Source organism: Mustelus asterias, chromosome 14, assembly GCF_964213995.1.
Source record: "Mustelus asterias chromosome 14, sMusAst1.hap1.1, whole genome shotgun sequence".
NCBI lineage: Eukaryota > Metazoa > Chordata > Chondrichthyes > Carcharhiniformes > Triakidae > Mustelus > Mustelus asterias.
Window position 1 is genome coordinate 106,171,063 of NC_135814.1, and position 24,780 is coordinate 106,195,842.

The 24,780-nt window shown below is 47.8% G+C and overlaps 2 protein-coding genes across 2 annotated transcripts; both read right to left on the reverse strand.

Annotated features, from left to right (window-relative positions):
• Window positions 1-600: 600 nt before the first annotated feature.
• Window positions 601-5,511, reverse strand: LOC144503434 (secreted phosphoprotein 24-like). Its single transcript, XM_078227742.1, has 9 exons — window positions 5,372-5,511; window positions 5,117-5,220; window positions 4,801-4,929; window positions 3,310-3,441; window positions 3,151-3,195; window positions 2,992-3,036; window positions 2,344-2,388; window positions 1,830-1,874; window positions 601-702 (listed from the first exon to the last, which is right to left on the reverse strand). Exons 1-9 carry the CDS (start codon window positions 5,421-5,423, stop codon window positions 601-603), a joined length of 699 nt encoding a protein of 232 aa, XP_078083868.1. The 5' UTR covers window positions 5,424-5,511.
• A 14,982-nt stretch (window positions 5,512-20,493) lies between these two features.
• On the reverse strand, window positions 20,494-24,780 carry LOC144504099 (secreted phosphoprotein 24-like). The gene is made up of 7 exons (XM_078229273.1): window positions 24,661-24,780; window positions 24,406-24,509; window positions 22,812-22,940; window positions 22,560-22,691; window positions 21,714-21,753; window positions 20,725-20,769; window positions 20,494-20,602 (listed from the first exon to the last, which is right to left on the reverse strand). Exons 1-7 carry the CDS (start codon window positions 24,710-24,712, stop codon window positions 20,592-20,594), a joined length of 513 nt encoding a protein of 170 aa, XP_078085399.1. The 5' UTR covers window positions 24,713-24,780; the 3' UTR covers window positions 20,494-20,591.

Genomic DNA, 24,780 nt, shown 5'->3' on the forward strand with positions numbered 1-24,780 from the left:
TCTCCCAGTTACAGTGAAATGTACAGTCAGGAACCCCAGGCTCCCCCCGCCCCACCCCCCAAACCAACCCCACCCCTGCCCCTCTGCCCCGCCCCACCCCCCACCGCCCTTATACATGAAGGAGTAAAGGACAGTTGAGAACATCTTCTTCAATGGGAATGAGGTCTTGTGTTGACACCAAGCTGGCTCTTTCAGACGTTTCATTCAGGGTCAGTGTGGGACTCTTGAATCATCACTGTGTTCCTGCAATCAACACAATCAGCAGAATGGTCATTTTCAGATGGGCTGACTTCAATCTGAACTCAATGTTTTATTATTGCTGATCCAGAGACAATTCTCCCACACAAATCCCCGTTTCTACTCACCTTTACAGACACATCGAGCCATCCTTCTGCTGACTTGCTTTGCACCTGTGTGAAAAGATTCACATTGATTTGTTTAGAACCAATATTGAGCATTAGAATGATCTTTAACTCAAAGATTTCACCGCTTATTAAACACCATCAATGAGGGAATTTGAACTATTTTCATTTCTAATCTCCAGACTTCCATCGAATTGAATCAAAACTCAATCCGACTCAATGAAGCTGGAGAGAAATTTCAACAGATTCTTGTCGTTTGATAATCATCTGACACAAAATCCCAGATTATACTCACACTGGGAGAGTCCTCCAGCGACGATTCTGCTGATTGGCTTCTTACCTGTAATAAAATATTCACATTTATAGGGACAGAAATGGGAATTAATGAGACATCTTGTAAATAATATGGAAAAAACTACTTCCAAATCAAAGATTTAAACGTTAAATAAGGAATTATTAACTTGTGAGATTTTGGAGTTGGGATGGAGTGAGTGAGTGATGGAGTGGAGAATCCCTCAGCAAACACCTCCTGTTCCCCACCGCAGCTATAATCAATCCAGCTCTGGGACAGTGGGGGCTGTGGCTCGATGGATAAACTAACAGAGACCGAGATTCTCCCTCGATTGGGATTTATTGAGTTAACTTTGTGACAGAAACCAGCAATAAGAATCATAGAATCATAGAATCCCTACAGTGCAGAAGGAGGCCATTCTGCCCATCGAGTCTGCACTGACAACAATCCCACCCAGGCCCTATCCCCATAACCCCACGTATATAACCTATTGATCCAGTGACACTAAGGGGCAATATGGCATGGCCAGTCAACCTAACCAAATTATTATCCATTCACTGAGGGGAATGTGAAAGATGCTGCCTCAGGATGTCCACAGTTATATCTCCCCTGTTATCATGCTTGATATCATGCTTAAATCAAAGATTTAAATGTTAAATAAGGAATTATTAACTTGGGACATTTTGGAGTTGGGATGGAGTGAGTGAGTGATGGAGTGGAGAATCCCTCAGCAAACACCTCCTGTTCCCCACCACAGCTATAATCATTCCAGCTCTGGGACAGTTGGGGCTGTGGCTCGATGGATAAACTAACAGAGACCGAGATTCTCCCTCGATTGGGATTTATTGAGCTGAATCTGCAGTTCCTCTCCAGGAGGGAGCAGGCATTACTGTCTCTAATTGGTGAGAGTGTCAGAGACATTGCTCTCTCAATGCTACTGTTTGTACTTGTCCATTCCTCGGAATAATCAGCTGCCTTTATAGTCAGGAAGGACAGCTTCATTCTCTGGATTTGTGTCCGAGTCTCAGACTCCCCTCCCCCAGGATCTCAGGTTAAAATAAATGATTATCTCACACTCCATTCCCACACCGTTACATCCCAGATTTCAAATGCTTCTGTTGATAATTCTGATTCACAGGAATATACTCGGATACAAAATCCCAGATTATACTCACACTGGGAGAGTCCTCCAGCGACGATTCTGCTGATTGGCTTCTTACCTGTAATAAAATATACACATTTATAGGGGCAGAAATGGGAATTAATGAGGCATCTTGTAAATAATATGGAAAAAACTACTTCCAAATCAAAGATTTAAACGTTAAGCAAGGAATTATTAACTTGTGAGATTTTGGAGTTGGGATGGAGTGAGTGAGTGTTGGAGTGGAGAATCCCTCAGCAAACACCTCCTGTTCCCCACCATGGACCTGCCTTGCATTAAGTTGATCTTTCTCTACACCCGAGCTATGACTGTAACACTACATTCTGCACTCTCTCCTTTCTTTCTCTATGAATGGTATGCTTTGTCTGTATAGCGCGCAAGAAACAATACTTTTCACTGTATACTGATACAAGTGACAATAATAAATCAAATCAGTTATGGGCAAAACGGTTTTTGTTGATAATATATTTGTTAACAATTCTGATAAACAGAAAATTATTCTGATAGATTTTCTCCATTATACTCACACTGGGAGAGTCCTCCAGCGACCGTTCTGCTGATTGGCTTCTTACCTGTAATAAAATATTCACATTTCAATGTTTCGCATTTTGTAAATAATTTTGATTTTTTGGAATCATTTCCAGACAAACATTTTAAATGAGGAAGTGGGAACACTTTCAGTTGTGGAGTTGGGATGGAGTGAGTGAGTGATGGAGTGGAGAATCCCTCAGCAAACACCTCCTGTTCCCCACCACAGCTATAATCATTCCAGCTCTGGGACAGTGGGGGCTGTGGCTCGATGGATAAACTAACAGAGACTGAGATTCTCCCTCGATTGGGATTTATTGAGCTGAATCTGCAGTTCCCCTCCAGGAGGGAGCAGGCATTACTGTCTCTAATTGGTGAGAGTGTCAGAGACATTGCTCTCTCAATGCTACTGTTTGTACCTGTCCATTCCTCAGAATAATCAGCTGCCTTTATAGTCAGGAAGGACAGCTTCATTCTCTGGATTTGTGTCCGAGTCTCAGACTCCCCTCCCCCAGGATCTCAGATTAAAATAAATGATTATCTCACACTCCATTCCCACACCGTTACATCCCAGATTTCAAATGCTTCTGTTGATAATTCTGATTCACAGGAAAATACTCGGATACAAAATGCCAGATTATACTCACACTGGGAGAGTCCTCCAGCGACGATTCTGCTGATTGGCTTCTTACCTGGAATAAAATATTCACATTTCAATGGTCAGAATGGTTTTTGTTGATAATGTGTCTGTTAACAATTCTGATCAACAGGAAAATACTCGGACAGATTTCCCAATTTATACTCACATTGGGAGATTCCTCGATCGATGTCTCCTTTGATTTGGTTTCAACCTGTATTAAAATATTAATAATTCAATATTTAGCACAGTGGCCCAATGAGAAATCTTCTCAATAATCGCAATGTTGGAAATGCCATTGTCCTGATGTGTAGAACGGTGACATTACCTCAACGGTGTCTTCACTCGACTCGAATGAATCACTGTGGCTGTCGACTGTCTCCAAACCTCGGCACTCCACATCAACATCCTGCACCTCATCATCAAAATATTTCACACGGCTTTTACACCAACCTTTTTCCTGTGAAAATAAAGCACAATTCTGTTACATTATTGAATGATTCCAGAGGAAGATGCGAAACAGGATCCTGCATGGGTCACTCATTCGCTCATTCCTGCTCCACCATTCAGTCCAATCAGGAGTGATCTTCAACCTCAACTCACCTTCTCACCCCATCCCATATCCCAAAACTCTCTTAGTGTCCAAAAATCTATCTGCGTCTTGGAGATACTCAATGATTAATCATCCACTGCTCTCTGAGGGAAAGAATTCCAAACATTCACGACTCTTTGAGTGAAGAAGTTTCTCTTCAACGCTTCACAAGAGAAGGTCCCTTATCCTGAGACTGTGGCCTTGTGTTCTAGATTCTCCAGCCAGACGTAATAGTGTCGCCTTCTCAAAGCCTTCAATAATTTGATATATTTCTAATGGATCTCCTCTCATTCTTCGAGGCTCCAGCAAACACAGGCTGCAGTTCCTCAATCTCTCCTCACAGGACAATTCCCTCACATCAGATCCCTCATCACACAGCGACCAGGGCAGAATGTCCTTCCTTAATGATGTGGCCAATCCCACACACAGTCCGACAGGTGTGGCCTGAATAATGCTCAGTGTGATTGTGTTAAGACACACCTGCCCTTATACTCTGAAAGAAGTTTAACAACACCAGGTTAAAGTCCAACAGGTTTATTTGGCAGCAAATGCCACTAGCTTTCGGAACAGGCTGTCCCTTCGTCAGGTGGAGTGACAAACAAGCATTTCTCCACTCCACCTGACGAAGGGACAGCCTGTTCTGAAAGCTTGTGTGGCATTTGCTGCCAAATAAACCTGTTGGACATTCACCTGGTGTTGTGAGACTTCTTACTGTGTTCACCCCAGTCCAACACCGGCATCTCCACATCACTTATACTCTGAGCCATTTATAACGGCAGCATTCACACAGGGAATTTCTCTGATATAACTCCGTACACACGAGTGTTTCAATGTGACAATCTAACTACAGTCATCGAGCCAATGAGAAATACAGCACGGAAACAGGCCCTTCGGCCCAACCCTCCATGCTGACCAGGTTTCCCAAACTGAACTAGTCCCATTTGTCTGTGTTTGAGCCATATCGCTCTAAACTTTTCCCTTTCCATGTACCTGTCCAAATGTCTTTTAACTGTTGTAATTGTACCCGCCTCTACCACCTCCTCTGACAGCTCATTCCACACACGCACCCCCTCTGTGTGAAAAAGTTACCCCTCAGGTCCCTCTTAAATCTTTCCCCTCTCACCTTAAACCTTTGCCCTCCAGTTTTGGATTCCCCCGACCCTGGGGAAAAGAGCTTGGATATTCACCTTGTCCATCCCCCTCATGATTTTATAAACTTGGACTTACTGCGGTCTTTTTGGGACGGAAGTGACAGCTGGGATCATCAAATTCCAGTCCGGAATTCTTGGAGCAGACGGTTTCTTTCACAGAGAATGTTAAATCCACGTTGTACGACAATTTTCCTGTGCGATTAATCTAATGAGAGGAACACAGGTCATTAGTGTCTGAGTGTATCTCGTGTTCCTACCCTGGGCTGGTTCACCCATCAGTGTGAGAGCAATAGAATATTCTGGTCCTGTTTAATAATCAGTGTCTAACTGCACTCTGCAATATTCTTGTCGACTTTAGACAGTGAAACGCACTGAGAGCTGGACACACTTACATCCTTCACTCTTCTCCGGGTTATCCCACACAGATTGGTGATGGCGGTGATTTCATTCAGCTTTCCAACTGACACTCTCAGAGCATCCTTAGGGCTGGGGATTCCTGTAGAGAGAGAAAAGGAAAGTTGTACCAAACACTCCAGCATTCTCCAGTCAATTCTTTCTAACACATTGGTGACATCTCAGTCAGTGAGTCTCACTGGGAAGAAGGTGTTGCTTTATGAGGTGTCTCTCTCTCTCTCTCCAGTACCTACCTGAGCACTGGAGGATCTGCACTGCGGCAATGGTGAGGAGTAAGGATTTCATTCTGTGTCTTGTCTGATCAGCTGGCTGCTTACGAAGAGTAAAGGAGCTGCTTCTCTCTCTCGCTCTGCCTTTTCCTTACAGCGTTCAGTCTTTATATCCTCACCTCCACCACATTCAAACACTGACTCATATTGACTCAGTGCGCTGATCCTGGACAGGGGCAGCTGCTGCCAAGTGGTTGCAAAATGGGCACAACTTCCTCCCAATATCATCACCCTGTTTAGATTTGGTGAGATCAGAGATTCTTCCTCAGAATATGAAATAATGAACTGAGAGAGGAGAGGAAATGACCATCTGTGGTTTGTACAAAGTCTCTCTCAGTCGCCTGGTGTAACGCACTGAGGTGACGTTCCGACCACATCTCTGCTCCATCACTAAAACCGCCTTTTCCCATCTGCCTAACGTTTCCCGAATTCACCCCTGCCTGGGCTCATCACAAACTCTCATTCCTGCCGCTATTCAGCCGAGAATCGACTATTCCAACTCGCTCCTGGCTGTTCTCCCACATTCTGCCCTCGATCCATAAACCTGACCTCAGGCGGAATCCTGCTGCCCGTGTCCTAACTCACACCGATTCCGCTCCCCGCTGGTGCTCTCTGACCGACATCACTTCCATTCGGAAATGCCTCAAATTTCAAACCCTTTCCCTTGTTTCAGATTCCTCCCCGGGTTTCATCCTCTTCCTGCAGTTCCACAACACTCCGGGATCTTGATCCAACGCTAACTCTGCCCTCTTGGACATCCCTGGTTCTAATCACCCACCTCAGTGACTGGGCCCTCAGATACCTGAGCCCGAGGCTCTGAAACTCCCGCTAGAAATCTCTCTCTCTTTTACGATTCCCCTTCAAAGCAATCTCTGTGGTCGAGCTTTTGTCCATCTGACCTCACGTTAGGATCTGATTTGCTTTGATAATGTCAGGATGCTGCACCTTGGGAATTTCTCTGAGCTGAACGCACTGTGTGAATATCCCTTGGTGAATTATCACATTGCAGTCGGCTGCCGACCTTCCTGGATTGCCCTGGAGTTTCCGGCAATTGGAAAATAATTTCTGGGATTTGGCTGTGAGTGACCTGGGGGAAAGTTCCAGTTTTCACTGGATTCATGTCTGTGCTCTGATTAAACAAGGGTGGGCTGGCGGCGGCAGGATCCAGTGGGTACAGCGATGGAATGGAATGCCGTGCCATTGGTGGAATGCCCACCCCTGGCATGAATTTATGGATCGTAAGAGAGGTCTGTCCAGCTGTGGAGCAATTGAGGCCTTGAAGTGGGTGATTAACCCTCACTGGAGGCCCCTTCCCACTCCATTCTGATTTAACAAGCAGCAAGGGAGACCTTGTCCAATCTGCAGCCTGGCCAGGAAGGACTCGAAGAAGTCTCACAACAACAGGTTTATTTGGTTCGCCGGCATCTCCACATCAGGCCGGACTCACCAGGTTGCCAGTGGAGGGGCATGCCTGACTTGCGGGTCCCTTGTGCCAACTGAAATCTCCCCTCCCCCAAACACTTTCCCTTCCCAAGTCCACCATCCAGCCCGGCCCGGACCAATGTGCTCCCATCAGCTGTGAAATGAACACGAGGCGAGCCAGGCCAGGGGAGGGGGGTTTGCCCCAAATATTTACGCTGGGGTGCACGGAGCCAACCCCCCATGTTCACTCCAGCCCATTGTAACAAGAAAGAAAAATGCAGAGTCCTCCTGCAGCACCATACGAGGCCGTTGCGCCCATCATGCCTGTGCTGGAACAAAGCTAAACCCAGTACATTTCTGTCTCTCCAGATCTCTGTATCCTGCAGAAAGAATATAGTTTTAATACTTTTTCCCTCTAAATGTGCTATTCTCAGTGGCTTATCCATGTCATGTGGTAAAGCAGGGTGAATTTCGTTAACTCTACATAAATAACCATCTCCTCATCTTTCATCTCATTCTCTCAGTGACAGTTTTATACCCCCTTGACTCTCCACTGAGAGGAAATTGTCTCTTTATTCACCCTATCGGAACTCTTCATAATCTTGAAAAATTCCTGTTGAATAATGTTTTTCGCTCCAGTGTAACTCCCGGGAATGAGAAGCCTGACGTATGAGGAGCGTCTGAGGACTCGGGGTCGGTACTCGATGGAGGTTAGAAGGATGAGGGAGGATCTCATTGAAACTTACAGGATTCTGAGAGGCCTGGATAGAGTAGACCTGGGAAAGATGTTTCCATTAGTGGGAGAGACTCGGATCCGAGGGCACAGCCTCAGAGTAAAGGGACAACCCTTTAGAACCGAGATGAGGAGGAATTTCTTCAGCCAGAGGGTGGTGAATCTGTGGAATTCATTGCCACAGAGGAGGCCGGGTCATTGAGTGTATTTAAGACAGAGAGAGATAGGTTCTTGATTGGTAAGGGGGTCAAAGGTTATGGGGAAAAGGCGGGAGTATGGGGTTGAGAAATTTATCAGCAATGATAGAATGGTGGAGCAGACTCGATGGGCCGAGTGGCCTAAATCTGCTCCTATATCTTACAGCTTATGCCCTTAAAGGGTCCCGGTTTCTCCTCATTGTGATTTCTGATCCTTACGGCATTCTCATCACTCCATCCATTGCACTCTTCATGGTTCCAACATCCCCAGATTACTGTGTCCTATCCATTGCCTTGTACAAGCTGAGTTCTACATGAGTACCATTTAGTAACCCCAACTTGGGTAGTTTAATTTATTCATTTCTGGGACTTGGGTGTCGCTGGCCGGGCCATCATTTATTGCCCATCCCTAGTTGCCCTTGAACTGAGTGTCTCACTCGGCCATTTCAGGGGGCAGTTGAGAGTCAACCACATTGCTGTGGCTCTGGAGTCACATGTAGGCCAGACCAGGTAAGGACGGCAGATTTCCTTCTCTAAAGGACATTAATGAACCAGATGGGTTTTTCTGACAATCGACAATAGTTTCACAGTCATCAGTAGATTCTTAATTCCAGATATTTTTTATTGAATTTATTGAATATTAAAATTCCCAAAACTCTCACCCTCTGCTCTGCCTGTAGCTCCTTCTCCAATAATTAAATTCATTTACAATCAGCAGTGATGGTTTCCTCTGGAACGCGGCCATTAGCTCCCACTGACAGCAGAATCTTAGCCAATGTCAATATTCGTCACCGAGGGTTCGGTTGTTGACACTAAATCTCATGAATGGACCCACAAACCCGTGGGTTTTTTTCGCGTCAGGCTCTGAGTCCCGGGGAGGGGGAGGCGGGGGGTGGGGGGGGGGGGGGGGGGGTGCGGTTTCAGAGTTTGCCCACTCCACCTCAGTGACCATTTGATGCTCCCCATCTCAGTGCTGACCGGAACAACAAGGTTCACTGTCCTTGGAAAACGATTCATTTCGTCTTGGAGATGTTTTCGTGTTGAGAAGCTGAAGACATGTTTATTTTTATTACTTCACTTTGTGGCAACTTTGCAGCAGTGGAAATAATGCCCCAGGAATGAATAAAATAAATGAGCTCTGAGGATGGGCTCCAAGGGTAACTAGGGATGGGCAATAATTGCTGGCCAGCATTTAGTTATCCTTGGAGGCCAGTTGAGAGTCAACCACATTGCTGTGGCTCTGGAGTCACATGTAGGCCAGACCAGGTAAGGACGGAAGATTTCCTTCCCTAAAGGACATTAATGAACCAGATGGGTTTTTCTGACAATCGACAATGGTTCCCCAGTCATCAGTAGATTCTTAATTCCAGATATTTTTTATTGAATTCAAATTCCACCATCTGCCGTAGCGGGATTTGAACCCGGGTCCCCAGAACATTAGCTGAGTTTCTGGATTAATAATCTAGCGATAATACCACTGGGCCATCGCCTGCCCCAAATCACACAACACAAAGAACAAACAAGAATTTCCAGTTATGAGTATTTATCATGAATTGTAACTTATTTATTTTAAATGTGTTAAATCGGGTGTTGCAATGACAGTATTTGGTAAATGGAAGCTGTCTTACAGACACGTAGTGAAGATCGCATACAGTTGGGTATTTCTGCTTGTGTTGGTCATTGTGTGGGCGTCAGTTTTCTCTGGTATTCTGGGAGCTGTGTGTTTACACGGCCAAAACTCTGTCCGATATCTGATCCACGGAGTCTCTCTATCTGCCCCTCTGTGGTCTGTGGGACACGGTTCCCAGTTCCCAGTCACGTACAGGAAAACACCAACACAGTTTGCTGGTTTCTCACTTGGCACGGTGCAGCTGAGAGTTTCAAAAGAATTCAGAGCAAACTTACCTCAGAAAATAAACCTTCACGTGGTGAGGGGCTCACACCACACTGTAAATCCCTAACATATACTCACTCTCTGTTACATAGAAACATAGAAACAAAGAAAACTACAGCACAAAACAGGCCCTTCGGCCCCACAAGTTGTGCCGAACATATCCCTACCATTTAGGCCTACCTGTAACCCTCCATCCTATTAAGTCCCATGTACTCATCCAGGAGTCTCTTAAAAGACCCAACTGAGTTTGCCTCCACCACCACTGACGGCAGCCGATTCCACTCGCCCACCACCCTCTGAGTGAAAAACTTCCCCCGAACATTTCCCCTGTACCTACCCTCCAGCACCTTAAACCTGTGTCCTCTCGTAGCAGCCATTTCCACCCTGGGAAAAAGCCTCTGAGAGTCCACCCGATCTATGCCTCTCAACATCTTATATCCCTCTATTAGGTCTCCTCTCATCCTACGTCTCTCCAAGGAGAAAAGACCGAGCTCCCTCAGCCTATCCTCATAAGGCATGCCACTCAATCCAGGCAACATCCTTGTAAATCTCCTCTGCACTCTTTCAATTTTTTCCAGATCCTTCCTGTAATGAGGCGACCAGAACTGAGCACAGTACTCCAAGTGGGGTCTGACGAGGGTCTTATATAGCTGCATCATTATCCCTGGACACCTAAACTCAATCCCTCGATTGATAAAGGCCAGCACACCATACACCTTCTTAACCACCTCCTCCACCTGCGGGGCCGATTTTAGAGTCCTATGGATCCGGACCCCAAGGTCCTTCTGATCCTCTACCGTACTAAGAGTCTTTCCCTTTATATTGTACTCCTTCATCCCATTCGACCTGCCAAAATGGACCACGACGCATTTATCTGGGTTGAAGTCCATCTGCCACTTCTCTGCCCAGTCTTGCATCCTATCTCTGTCCCTCTGTAACTTCTGACATCCCTCCAGACTATCCACAACCCCACCAACCTTCGTGTCATCGGAAAACTTACCAACCCATCCCTCCACTTCCTCATCCAGGTCATTTATTAAAATGGCAAACAGCAAGGGTCCCAGAACAGATCCCTGGGGCACACCACTGGTGACCGACCTCCAATTAGAAAAAGACCCATCTATACCCACTCTCTGCCTCCTTTGGGCAAGCCAGTTCTGGATCCACAGGGCAGCAACCCCTTGGATCCCATGCCCTCTCACTTTTTCGAGAAGCCTTGCATGGGGGACCTTATCGAACGCCTTGCTAAAATCCACATAAACCACATCTACCGCTTTCCCTTCGTCAATGTGTTTAGTCACATTTTCGAAGAACTCCACCAGGCTCGATCTGCCTTTGACAAAGCCATGCTGAGTATTCTTGAGCATACCAAACCTCTCTAAATGCTCATAAATCTTGTCCCTCAGGATCTTCTCCATCAGCTTACCAACCACTGAGGTTAGACTCACCGGTCGATAATTTCCTGGGCTATCCCTATTCCCCTTCTTGAAAATAGGAACCACATCCGCAATCCTCCAATCCTCCGGCACCCCTCCCGTCTCCATCGACGACGCAAAGATCATCGCCAGAGGCTCTGCAATCTCTTCCCTCGTCTCCCACAGTAACCTGGGGTACATCCCATCCGGACCCGGCGACTTATCTATCTTGAGTTATCTTATCTATCTACAGTTTACAATCACCTCTCACCAAATCAGGCACTGGTGTGGGTATTTTTACATTTATTCATGGGGTGTGGCCTTCACTGAGAGAGAAATTTTATTCTTGTTTATCTTCACTAAACCCCAGATAACCATCCACCTCCATTCTCAATCTCACTGCTAAAGGCCAGAGGCTCCAATCCAAGGACCGTGGCCAGTTGACTCCAGTGTCCAGAGTGAGGGTGAGTTGATCCTCACTTTGTGCAACGTTAGTTCACACACTGAGCGCCTGATGAAAGCTCCATCACTCGACAAGTTCAGGTGAGTGCAGCATCTGCAGCTGTGAGCTGTGTCAGTGAGGGAACGATGGAATCACTGGAGTTAACCAGCTTTCCTCTGCAATGTATCCCTGACAACAGAGGCCATTCAGCTCCACAGGCGTAGGAGCAGCACGCAGGGGTTTGCTTTGGACGGGGGATTATTGACAGTGGTGCAGAAAGCTGTGGTCAGGCTTCCTGCCTCCCGGGCTGCGTGTAGGCCTCAGGGTTTGTGTGGGAGGGGGGAGGGTGAGAAATGGAGGAGTGTTGGGAGATGATCAACATTATTTGAAGGAAATGATAAAAATCCCACAGGGAAACAGGTGTCAACATCTGCACAGAAATGTTCATTATATTTGGTCAATAATTTAATGAATACCCCGTGAGCGTAAATGATGATTAATTTCAGAACTTGCACCAAACTTGAAAGATCTGAATATCGCAGTATTTTTGGAGGAATTTGCAGCTCCCCATTTCCTGTTGCTAATTTAATTTAACCCCTAATTGGACAGAACTCATCCGAACACAAAACAAGTGCGAGGGGCAAAGTTTAAAGGAGATGTACAAGGCACGTTTTTTACACAGAGGGAGGTGGATATTGGAAACCGTCGCCGGGGGAGTTTGTGGAAGCAGATACAATCGTGAGTTTTTAGGGACATCTTGACAAATACATGAATAGGATGGGAATAGAGGGATATGGTCCCCGGAAGGTAGAGGGTTTTAGTTCAGTCGGGCACCGTGGTCAGTGCAGGCTTGGAGGGCTGAAGGGCCTGTTCCTGTGCTGTAATTTCCGTTGTTCTTTGTTTTAGATGGTAGCAGGAGTAGACCACTCGGCCCATTCAATACTATCATGGCTGATCTTTGGTTTCAAATCCACTTTCCCGCCCACTCCTCAGAGACCAAAAATCTGTCTGTCCCAGCCCTAAATATATTGAACGATGGAGCACCCACAATCCTCTGGGGTCGGGAATTCCAAGGATTCACCACCCTCTGAGTGGAGAGATTTCTCCTCACCTCAGTCCTAAATGACCAGCCCTGTATCCTGAGACTGTGTCCTCTTCCTCAAATGTGGAGACCAAAACTGTGCACACTACTCCACATGTGGTCTTATCAAAACCCTGCACAACTGTAACAAGGCTTCCTGATTCCTGCGCCCCAATACACTTGTGTGGAAGGGAATTTTAAATCAGCCAGTTAGATTCACGGACAGATGTGGTCTTTTCAGTGACAGGGTAACTGGAAGGGGTGAAATGATTCTTTGTTACAAATTAATGTTGACAGTTTGCTCATATGTGAATGCAATAAGAGTATGAAACAAATGAATCTGATTTTAAAGTATATATATCAAAGTATTGAATGTATTTTCATCTCTAAAATGTATTGTTGATCTCAGTCAGAAAGAACAGATGCTGCAAAGTGGACTGGTCAGGTCAGAGCTTCAGAACTGGGAATTCAATCGTCAGCAAAAGTAAACATGAGCAGTTTCATGTCTGGGGATAAATGTTGGAACATTATCGGGGCATGCATTGTCCAGGCGGAAGAAAATGTCTTTCTGGGGCCCAGAAAGACACGTATCTCCCTGTCTCGGCGATGTGCCTGTCAGAAAGGTTCAGGTATGGAAAGCGTCCATAGTTACTTAGCAACCAGGAGGTGGGTTTAGCCAAAATGGGAAGATGTGTGGAATTAAATGGACAAATGAAATATCGAGTGGCATATTGCAATTAACTGAGATACTTTGTCAAAAACTGGACTGACATGTTAACACTAAATGAAATTGATTCTGAGTTAATGAGGAGGTGTATCTTAGATAACGAAAGGTATAATTGTTCTGTATTTGGGCTGAGTGCCTCAGATCTTTGGAGAGGTTTCACAGTTCTGTACCTGAGCGATCTGACCCTCTGGAGACCTCCGAAAGGCTGTACATTAATGTCTTGTTTGTCTTGTATGATTTTTGTGTTTAAAATATATTTTGCTACATCGTTTGAAGAGAGATTTTGCCTTTTGCGAGTTTTTAAATAGAGTCTAAGCTTTGAGACATTGGCCACCTTTTCGAAAAAGAAACCCCCACGACAACTTGCGATAGAGGTGAACATGTAACCTACCTTCCTAGCTGCACCTGCATGCTAACTTGCTACGTTCCTTGTACATCCAAGTGTCTCTGAACAACAAGAATGAATCGTTTTCCAAGGACAGTGAACTTTGTTGTTCCGGTCAGCACTGAGATGGAGAGCATCAAATGGTCACTGAGGTGGAGTGGGCAAACTCTGAAACCGCACCCCTCCCCCACCCCCCCCCCGCACCCCCCCCCCGCCCGCCTCCCCACCTCCCCCCGGGACTCAGAGCCTGACGCCAAAGAAACCCACGAGTTTGTGGGACCATTCACGAGATTTCTTGTCAACAACCAAACCCTCGGTGACGAATATTGATATTGGCTAAGATTCTGCTGTCAGTGGGAGTTAATGGCCGCGTTCCAGCGTAAACCATCACTGCTGATTGTAAATGAATTTAATTATTGGAGAAGGAGCTACAGGAGGATGAGTTTTGGATGCAGAAATACGATTTGCATTTCTCTTTCCTGTATCTATATTGAGGCTTACAATGAGAATAACAGAGAGTTCGGGAAGCTTTTGCCGCCGCGACAGAGAGGTGTCTGTGTCAACAATCACTCAGTTTGATATCCTGAGGGCTGGAGAATGTTCTGGAACTGAAGGAGACATTTCCCAGAGGGTCCATTAGATTTCCTTTTGATTCATTTACAGGATGTGGACATCGCTGGCTGGGCCGGCATTTGTAGCCCATCCCTAATTGACCTTGAAAGAGTGGAATGAGCTGCTTCCTTAATCTGCTGCAGTTGTTGAGGTGTCGGTACATCCACAGTGCTGTTAGGGAGGGTGTCCTGGATTTTGACCCAGTGACAGTGAAGGAACAGCTGATATATTCCGGAGTCAGGATGGTGAGTGACTTGGAGGGGAATTTGCAGGCGGTGGGGGTGTTCCCATGTGTCTGCTGCTCTGTCCTAGATAGTAGTGGTAGTGGGTTTGGAAGGTGCTGCCTGAGGAGCCTTGGTGAGTTCCTGCAGTGTATCTTGCAGGTGGCACACACGGCTGCCACTGTTCATGTGGGAGTGGGTGTTTGTAGATGTGGTGCCAATCAAGCGAGGCTGCTTTGTCCTGGATGGTATCAAGCTTCTTGAGTGTTATTGGAGCCGCACCCATCCAGGCAAGTGGGGAGTATTCCATCACACTCCTGACTTGTGCCTTGTAGATGGTGGACAGGCTTTGGTGATTCAGGAGGTGAGTTACTCTCCTCAGGATTCCCAGCCTCTGACCTGCTCTTGTAGCCACAGTATTTACATGGCTGGTCTAGTTCAGTGTCTGGTCAATGGTAACCCCCAGGATGTCGATAGTGGGGGATTCTATTGGATGTCAAGGGGCAATGGTTAGATTGTCTCTTGTTGGGGATGGTCACTGCCTGGCACTTGTGTGGCACAAATGTTACAGACCACTTGTCAGCAAGTTCTGGAGCAGAAGTCTTCAGTACTATTGCCGGAATGTTATCAGGGCCCTTTGCCGTTGCAGTATCCAGCACCTCCAACCGTTGCTTGATATCACGTGGAGTGAATCGAATTGGCTGGAGACTGGCATCTGAGATGCTGGGGACCTCTGGAGGAGGCTGAGATGAATCATCCACTCGGCACTTGTGGCTGAAGATTGTTGCGAATGTGTAAAGATGTACTTTCACAAACTACATTAGTGAACATGAAAGGTGGGGGCGATTCTCCCAAAAGCGCTGAATTGATGGGAAAACTGTTCTGGATCCCGACTGTTTTCTCAGTTCAGCTTCTCACCTGAATCTCCGCTCTCTGTGCACTGCAGAGGTCCCAGTCGTGAATCTCATTAAAATCCCAGGGGGGCGGGATCTATTCACGCCGCAGTTTGACACTTCTGGAACTCTGCGCATGCGCAGTGGCCCCGATCTCCCAGTCTCCTCGATCGCTGGCCAGCCCGGGACCCCCGCAGTGCTGCCCCTCCGGAGTCTGACTCCCCTCACGAGGCAGGCACCCACCCCCCGGCAGACCATCCCACCCCCCCCCTCCAGCCCGGCCCAATCGCTGCCCTCCCTCCATCCCAGACCGATCCCCATGCAGAGTGGCAGCAGGACCCCCCACCCCCACCAATTGCCCCTAGGCCCCTCCCACAATAGGCCCCACCCCCTTGGCCCTGCCCGATGCCTGATGGGCAGTGCTATGGTGCCCCCTGAGCATGGGCACTTTACCCCTTGGGCAGTGCAGGGGGCACAGGCTGGCACTGCCAGCATGACCATGCCCAGGTGGCACCCCCGCCCCCCGATTGCCCCCCCACTTCATTCCGGCAGGGTCTCCCGCTCGTTCCGCGAATGTGGGGAGCTTGTCTGAACCCTGAATGAAGTATTCCTGGCAGGGTGGGAGATTCAATCAGGACCCGAAAGTTCCCGATAATGATATTGAAAATATATTTAAAATACATTAAAAAAGGATTGAAATCACTGACCTGTCTTCCTGCCGGTTTCCAGCGGGGTCTGGTCTCCGACTGTTCTCCGGCTCTGGGAGATGTGCATGTGTTCCCGGCGAATGCGCAAATCCTGGAAAAAGGCCGCGATTTTCCCATCCCGACCCGCCAGGAAAGCTGCGGGGCTCGATGGGGGAATCGCTCCCGGTATTTCTGAATAAGAATTGTACAGCAGCCTCGGGGCTGTCGCTCGCTCCCAAAATGTTTCTCCGTCTCGGAGCCTCTCTTACCATGCTGTGATTCCACACTCTGTCCCGATTGGTCACCCAGGTCAGGTGACCCTTACTCTGCTGTGTTGTCATTAAAGGGACAATCACCACAGAATGTTTCAGCCTCATCTTTCACACTGATGAGCTGGGCTCCTCCATCATGGAGGATGGGGATATTTGTGGAGCCTCCTCCTCCAGTGAGTTGTTTCATTGTCCACCACCATTCTCAACTGGATATCGCAGGACTGCAGAGCTTGGATCTAATCCATTGGTTATGGGGTCACTTATCCCAGTCTAGTACTTGCTGCTCATGCTGTTTCCACACAGGTAGTCCTGTGTTGTAGCTTCACCAGGGCGACACTGCAATATTAGGTCTGCCTGGTGCTGCTCCTGGCATTCCCTCCTGCACTCTCCATTGAACCAGGGTTGATCCCCTGGCTGGATGGTAATGGTTGAGTGGGGGATATGCCGGGCCATGAGGTTACAGATTGTGCTGGAGTACAATTCCGCTGCTGTTGATGGCCCACAGCGCCTCCTGGATGCCCAGTCTTGAGTTGCTGGATCGGTTCGAAGTCTGTCCCATTTAGCACGGTGATAGAGCCACACAACACGATGGAGGTTATTCTCAATGTGAAGGCAGGGCTTCGTCTCCACAAGGACTGTGCGGTGGTCACGCTTATTGATACTGTCATGGACGGATGTATCTGCGGCAGACAGGTTGGTGAGGATGAGGTCAAGTATGTTTTTCCCTCTTGTTGGTTCCCTCACCTCCTGCTGCAATCCCAGTCTCGCAGCGATGTCCTTTAGGATCCAGCCAGCTCGCTCTGTGATGGTGGGCGGGGGGTGGCGTGGGCGGGGGTGGTGGGGGAGGGGGGTGGCGTGAGCAGGGGGTGGCGTGGGCGGGGGTGGCGTGGGCGGGGGGTGGCGTGGGCGGGGGGTGGCGTGGGCGGGGGGTGGCATGGGCGGGGGTGGCGTGGGCGGGGGGTGGCGTGGGCGGGGGGTGGCGTGGGCGGGGGTGGCGTGGGCGGGGGGTGGCGTGGGCGGGGGTGGCGTGGGCGGGGGGGTAGGGGGGTGGTGGGGGAGGGAGGTGGCGTGGGCGGGGGTGGTGGGGGAGGGGGGTGGTGGGGGAGGGGGGTGGCGTGGGCGGGGGGTGGCGTGGGCGGGGGTGCTGAGGGAGGGGGTGTCCGGGTACCTTTTCAATATGGTGCCCGGAAATGAGAATGGGGCAGCCACCCTCCTGTCTGACCCGCCCCGAGTCTGATTTACTCAGAATAACAGGACAGGTTTATTCTCAATGTGAACAGATTCAGGAACAGTCGAGAATAGAGAAACATGGAGTCTTTTTACAGATATCTTTCCTCACACTTTCTGCTTCTCTGCATCAATCACACAAGGAGTGACCCTTCCCCAACTTCACTGATGATAATGAACCGGGAGGATAGTGTCTGCACTGTGACTCTTCTCTCTCGCTGCTGTATCGAGTTCACAGTTCACACTTCGACACCCACACAAGCTGCAGTCCACAGACACAAAGAACGACACAGGAGCAAGTCCATCCCAATCGGCCTTCAGAACGACAGCCTCCCGGCTCCAGAGCTTTTCAGCAAAGTGCCTCTCAGGAGCTGTCAGCGTTCCCTGCTCTCGGAAGACATTCCTCCACCATTTTCTACCTCTGATAATCGGGGTTGATTTGGACAGAAGTCAATGGGAGTTTCACACCGATAGATCCAAGTGTCTCTCACACTCTGGGTGAAAGAAATCAGTAACAAGTCTCACAACACCAGGTTAAAGTCCAACGGGTTTATTTGGTAGCACAAGCCACAAGCTTTCGGAGCGCTGCCCCTTCGTCAGGTGAGTGGGAGTTCTGTTCACAAACAGGGCATATAAAGACACAAACTCAATTTACAAAATAGTGGTTGGAGTGCGAGTCTTTACAGGTAATCAAGTCTTAAAGGTACAGACAATGTGAGTGGAGAGAGGGTTAAGCACAGGTTAAAGAGATGTGTATCGAAAGGTAGTGGCTGGTAGTGGTAGTGGCTCCAAAAGCGAGTGGCTTGTGCTACCAAATAAACCTGTTGGACTTTAACCTGGTGTTGTGAGACTTCTTACTGTGTTTACCCCAGTCCAACGCCAGCATCTCCACATCATGAAAGAAATCAGACAGATCTCTCAGAGCAGGGAGGAGACAAACTGGCAGTCACTGCACAGAATCAACTGATTCTCCTCTTTTGCTGACAGGTCAGGTTCCTGGTGGATATCACTCTGTAGTAGCAGGTACTTACACATCCCGGACAGCCAGTGTCCTGTTAGCCATGTGAGGCAGTAATATAGAAACATCCAAACTAGAAGCAGGAGGAGACCATTCGGCCCTTCGAACCTGCTCTGCCATTCATTCTGATCATGGCTGATCATCGAATTCAATATCCTGATTCCCCCCCTTCCCCCGCCATATCCCTCGATCCCTTTCGCGAGAGAATGTGGATTCCGGAAGATGCAAAGTGGATATTCGGTGAGATCTCATCCACCAATCGGGAAGCTGCTGCTGTTGGGAAGAGGAATGTGGGTGGATTCGGTCAGGATTGAAACAGGAAGCAGCTGAGGATTGGTGGCGATGGAGAGCTGGGTGGAATTTTCCCACCCCGCCCGCCACGGGAATCGGAGTGGGCGAAAGGCGGACAATGGAAAGGTCCGTTGACCTCAGGCGGGATTTTACAGTTTTGGGAGAGCGGGGCTGTAAATTCTGGCCCTTGAAGACAGAAATTGTTTTATATTCTGAGGCCAGCTATGACAGAATTAGTTTGTTGTTGAAAATGTCAAATGATAACTGTTGTGTATGTTGAGGCGTGGTCCCTTTAAGGGAACAGGTCATGTGACCTGGTGTGGGGGTGAGCTGGTTAGGAACCGCCCTGAGTGGAGAGTCAACGTTTGGAGTGTGGAGCGAGTAGGCCGAACAAAGATAGATCTGTGTTCCTTGAGCCCCGGCTGCAGAGTCGTTCTGGAGGAGACACCTCGGCATTAAGAGATTTAACAATGACTTTAACTGGGGACCGGGTCCCGAATGAACTGGACTTTGTTAAAGCTAAACCCACTCTGAAGACCAATATTCCCAAATCGCACGGTTCAACAACATTCACACTTCACTCTCACACAAGCTGCAGGAATTCACTCAGAGGGCGGAATCTTGCTGTCCCAGACTAAGTTCCGTGTCGGGGACGGGATGTCAGAGGGATTCCCGTCTCAGAGCGTAGCGGCTAAATGTGCCAAATGGAGAGATATTCAGCTCATTAATTATGCAGCCGTGAGGTTCTTGTTGAATCTCGGGGCGGGTCAGACAGGAGGTCGGCTGCCCCACTGTCATGTCCAAGCGCTGTATTTAAAAGAAACTCGGACACCCCTGGGGAAAGAGGAATGACCCCACCATGACCCCGCCATGACCCTGCCATGAATCTGCCATGACCCCACATGACCCCACCATGAACCTGCCATGACCTCGCCATGAATCTGCCATGACCCCACCATGACCCTGCCATGACCCTGCCATGATCCCACCATGAACCTGCCATGACCCTGCCATGACCCCCCATGAAGAGGCTGTGGGGAAGACTGCGTTTTGGAATTCCAACTGTGGGCCTGACTCCGAGTTTTCCTGTCCCGCCCGCCCTGATTCCCGCTGCGATTCCCACAGATTGTCACAGAGCCCCGGAATTGGCCACTCCACATTAATAAAATAAACTGTTTCCATCAGTTGCTAATTATCCCCCTCCCGACACTTGGCTAAAAACCGTGAAGCCCCAATCCCTGAGCAGCTCCCCGGAGACTGGGGAAAGTGGTCCCAGTGTGTGATAGGCTGCTCCCAGCGTTCTGAGCTCCCAACCAATCAGTGAAAGCAACAGCAACATCTGGAGGAACATCAGGAAATATTCTCTTCACACTTTTATTATGATCCACAGAATACAACAACAACACACACCAAAGGACAGAACATTTACAAACAATAGAATCTCCCAGTTACAGTGAAATGTACAGTCAGGAACCCCAGGCCCCCCACCCCGCCCCCCCACCCCACCGCTGCCCCCCCCACCCCACCCTCCCTGCCCTGCTGCCCTTATACATGAAGGAGTAAAGGACAATTGAGAACATCTTCTTCAATGGGAATGAGGTCTTGTGTTGACACCAAGCTGGCTCTTTCAGACGTTTCATTCAGGGTCAGTGTGGGACTCTTGAATCATCACTGTGTTCCTGCAATCAACACAATCAGCAGAATGGTCATTTTCAGATGGGCTGACTTCAATCTGAACTCAATGTTTTATTATTGCTGATCCAGAGACAATTCTCCCACACAAATCCCCGTTTCTACTTACGTTTGAAATCCCTCGCTGTGACCAGTCTTTTGATTTGTTTGACACCTGGATAAAAATATTCACATTTATCCGGTTCGAATTGGGGGTTAGTGAGACATTCTGAATTTTTATAAACTTTTAGATTCATCCGTAAATAACAGATTCCAGTGAAATTCGATTTTCAAAATGTTAACCCCTTCAATTCCCGAGTTGGGATGGAGTGAGTGAGTGATGGAGAATCCCTCAGCAAACATCTCCTGTTCCCCACCACAGCTATAATCATTCCAGCTCTGGGACAGTGGGGTTGTGGCTCGATGGATAAACTAACAGAGACTGAGATTATTAATCAGTGTGTCCCTGTTGTGTTCTCCTGGAACACAGGAATTATTATCTGGTAAATATTCAGAATGTTGACTCTGATGCCTTCACATTGCTCGACAGTGAGGAACCTTCACCGGAAAATATAATCACCTCGACTGAAGCTCATCCCAGAATACTTTAACTGGGGCTGGAAAAGACTCAACAATATTTCAGTATTCCCCCCCTCCCCCGACACTGGAACGATACTGAGTTAAATAAAAGCTCATTACTCTCGCAGGGTGGCACGGTAGCACAGTGGTTAGCACTGCTGCTTCACAGCTCCAGGGACCTGGGTTCGATTCCTGGCTTGGGTCACTGTCTGTGTGGAGTTTACACATTCTCTTCGTGTCTGCGTGGGTTTCCTCCGGGTGCTCCGGTTTCCTCCCACTGTCCAAAGACGTGTGGGTTAGGTTGATTGGCCATGCTAAAATTGCCCCTTAGTGTCCTGAGATGTGTAGGTTAGAGGGATATGGGGGTAGGGCCTGGGTGGGATTGTGGTTGGTGCAGACTCGATGGGCCAAATGGCCTCTTTCTGCACTGTCGGGTTTCTAGGTTTCTATATTTCTATGTATTACACTGCAACAAAAGAAATCCAGATATTAACAAATTTGTGCCAATAATCTCTGGTGAAAATCCTGTTTTATACTTACGTTTATAGACTGCTGGCCGTGAGGTCCGCTTGTTTATCACCTGTATTAAAAGATTAATATTTTTATGCTGGGTGGAGATTTGATTTTTACAAAGCATTAGTTTCAGCATCATCCTTAAATCAATGATCGAACTGAGATTCAATGAAGAATGAGATATGTTGGGTGAGATTTTACAGCCTTGCTCGATCCGAGACTGGAAAATCCCGCCCCAGGTTAACGGACCTTCCCACTGTCCGCCCCTGGCCCGCTCACATTCCTGTGGCATGTGGGCCGGTAGAATTCCGGCAATTAACTCATTAAATTTCTGATAGGTTGCAGTGGGGGATCAATGTTAGAGAGAGAATAGAGCCAATGTTTCGAAGGGTCATCCAGACTCGAAACGTTGGCTCTATTCTCTCTCCACAGAGGCTGTCAGACCTGCTGAGATTTTCCAGCACTTTCTGTTTTGGTTTCAGGTTCCAGTATCCGCAGTAGTCTGCCTTTATTTTGGGGCTCAATGTTGATTGGTGAAGATGTCATCAAACATCTGGACAGTTTCTGATGGAACAGTGAAGAGTTCAGCCCTGATAGAGTGGGAACGATGCTTACAGTGTTAAAGTGATGACATGGACTCGGTTGTGTGAACTCCCTGACAGTAAGGAGCAATTATTTTCCTTGGTAACAGGAAGAAGAGATCAAATCTCTGTCCTGATTCACTGCCTGTGAAAGCACCAAGAACAGCTCAGATAGTTCATCCCTGACAGCAGGGCTTCTCGAAGGGAAGCGTTTGAAAGTCTGACAGCTGGAGAAATCCGAACACAAAGTGTCGCAATGCCATTGTCCTAATGTGTAGAATGGTGACATTACCTCAATGCTGTTTTCACTCGACTCGAATGATCCACTTTTGCTGTCAAATGTCTTCAAACCTCGGCACTCCACATCAACATCCAGCACCTCATCAGCAAAATATTCCACACGGCTTTTACACCAACCTTTCCTCTGTAAAAACAGAAGGGAAATGATTAAAGTTATTGATAACTACAAGCTCAGCACTGAGTTTCTCTGCTATAACTCCATACGCACAAGGTAATCGATGTGACAATCTAACTCTGGACTTACTGCGGACTTTTTGGAACGGAATCGACAGCTGGGATCATCAAATTCCAGTCCGGAATTCTTGGAGCAGACGGTTTCTTTCACAGAGAATGTTAAATCCACATTGTACGACAATTTTCCTGTGCGATAAACCTAATGAGTGGAAAACAGGTCATTAGTGTCTGAGTGTATCTCGTGTTCCTACCCTGGACTGGTTCACCCATCAGCGTGAGAGCAATAGAATATTGTGTTTAATAACTGCAATTTAAACTGATATAAAACCCTTAATGTAATAAAACATCCCGATGAACTTCACAGCATTGTTCTAAAGCCAAAATTGACACCAAAGCGTGTAAGATGATATTGGCGCAATGGCTAGAAGCTTGGTCAAGAGGGCATGACCTCTCCCTCAATGTCAACAAAACAAAGGAGATTGTCATCAACTTCTGGAAGCGTAAAGGAGAACATGCCCCTGTCTACATCAATGGGGACGAAGTAGAAAGGGTCGAGAGCTTCAAGTGTTGAGGTGTCCAGATCACCAACAACCTGTCCTGGTCCCTCCATGCCGACACTATACTTAAGAAAGCCCACCAACGCCTCTACTTACTCAGAAGACTAAGGAAATTTGGCATATTAGCTACGACTCTCACCAACTTTTACAGATGCACCATGGAAAGCATTCTTTCTGGTTGTATCACAGCTTAATCTGGCTCCTTCTCTACCCAAGACCGCAAGGAACTGCAAAAGGTCATGAATGTAGCCCAATCCATCACGCAAACCAGCCTCCCATCCATTGACTCTGTCTACACTTCCCGCTGCCTCGACAAAGCAGCCAGAATAATTAAGGACCCCACGCACCCTGGACATTCTCTCTTCCACCTTCTTTCTTCGGGAATAAGATACAAAATTTGAGGTCACGTACCAACCGACTCAAGAACAGCTTCTTCCCTGCTGCTGTCAGACTTTTGAATGGACTTTCCGTGCATTAAGTTGATCGTTCTCTACACCCTAGCTATGACTGTAACACTACATTCTGCACTCTCTCCTTTCCTTCTCTATGAATGGTATACTTTGTCTGTATAGCGTGCAAGAAACAATACTTTTCACTGTATACTAATACATGTGACAATAATAAATCAAATCAAATCAAATCACTGCCTCACACTGTTTGTTCAGAAGCTCATCCCATGGTCGGAAATGTCAGGAGAGTTGCAGGAAGTTGGGTTCAGTGGCAGCTGCTCGTGGTGAGAGAGGGGAAGAGGCAACTGGAGTTGCTGCTCACAATTAGTCAGTGTTAGCTGCCTGAATGAGAACTCTGGAGGATTTCAGGAGAGGCGCGGAGGGAAGTGGGAGAGTTAAAAACAGAAGCACAAGCCTGGCACGGCTGCAACAAGGCAGGGAGAGTGAGTGAGGAATTCTGAAAGGTTTGACTGGGGAAGTGAGAGGCCAGCGTATCTGAGAGGGGAGAGACTATGGGATGTATAACTGGAGCAAGGGGACTGGGGAGGGGGGGGGGGCGATAAAGAGAGATTAAATTAACGAAGAGAGGAACAAAATGCGCAGCAATCTTCTTGTCGACTTTAGACAGTGAAACGCACTGAGAGCTGGACACACTTACATCCTTCACTCTTCTCCGGGTTATCCCACACAGATTGGTGATGGCGGTGATTTCATTCAGCTTTCCAACTGACACTCTCAGAGCAGCCTTAGGGCTGGGGATTCCTGTAGAGAGAGAAAAGGAAAGTTGTACCAAACACTCCAGCATTCTCCAGTCAATTCTTTCTAACACATTGGTGACATCTCAGTCAGTGAGTCTCACTGGGAAGAAGGTGTTGCTTTATGAGGTGCCTGTCTCTCTCTCTCCAGTACCTACCTGAGCACTGGAGGATCTGCACTGCGGCAATGGTGAGGAGTAAGGATTTCATTCTGTGTCTTGTCTGATCAGCTGGCTGCTTACGAAGAGTAAAGGAGCTGCTTCTCTCTCTCGCTCTGC

Coding starts and splice junctions, on each gene's coding strand:
- LOC144503434 (XM_078227742.1), bottom strand. CDS start 5,423: ATGAAATCCTTACTCCTCACCATTGCCGCAGTGCAGATCCTCCAGTGC. Junction 4,930..5,116: donor CCCGGAGAAGAGTGAAGGAT/GTAAGTGTGTCC, acceptor TCCTCTCATTAG/ATTAATCGCACAGGAAAATT. Junction 703..1,829: donor CGCTGGAGGACTCTCCCAGT/GTGAGTATAATC, acceptor ATTTTATTACAG/GTAAGAAGCCAATCAGCAGA.
- LOC144504099 (XM_078229273.1), bottom strand. CDS start 24,712: ATGAAATCCTTACTCCTCACCATTGCCGCAGTGCAGATCCTCCAGTGC. Junction 24,510..24,660: donor GCAGATCCTCCAGTGCTCAG/GTAGGTACTGGA, acceptor CTCTCTCTACAG/GAATCCCCAGCCCTAAGGCT. Junction 22,941..24,405: donor CCCGGAGAAGAGTGAAGGAT/GTAAGTGTGTCC, acceptor TCCACTCATTAG/GTTTATCGCACAGGAAAATT.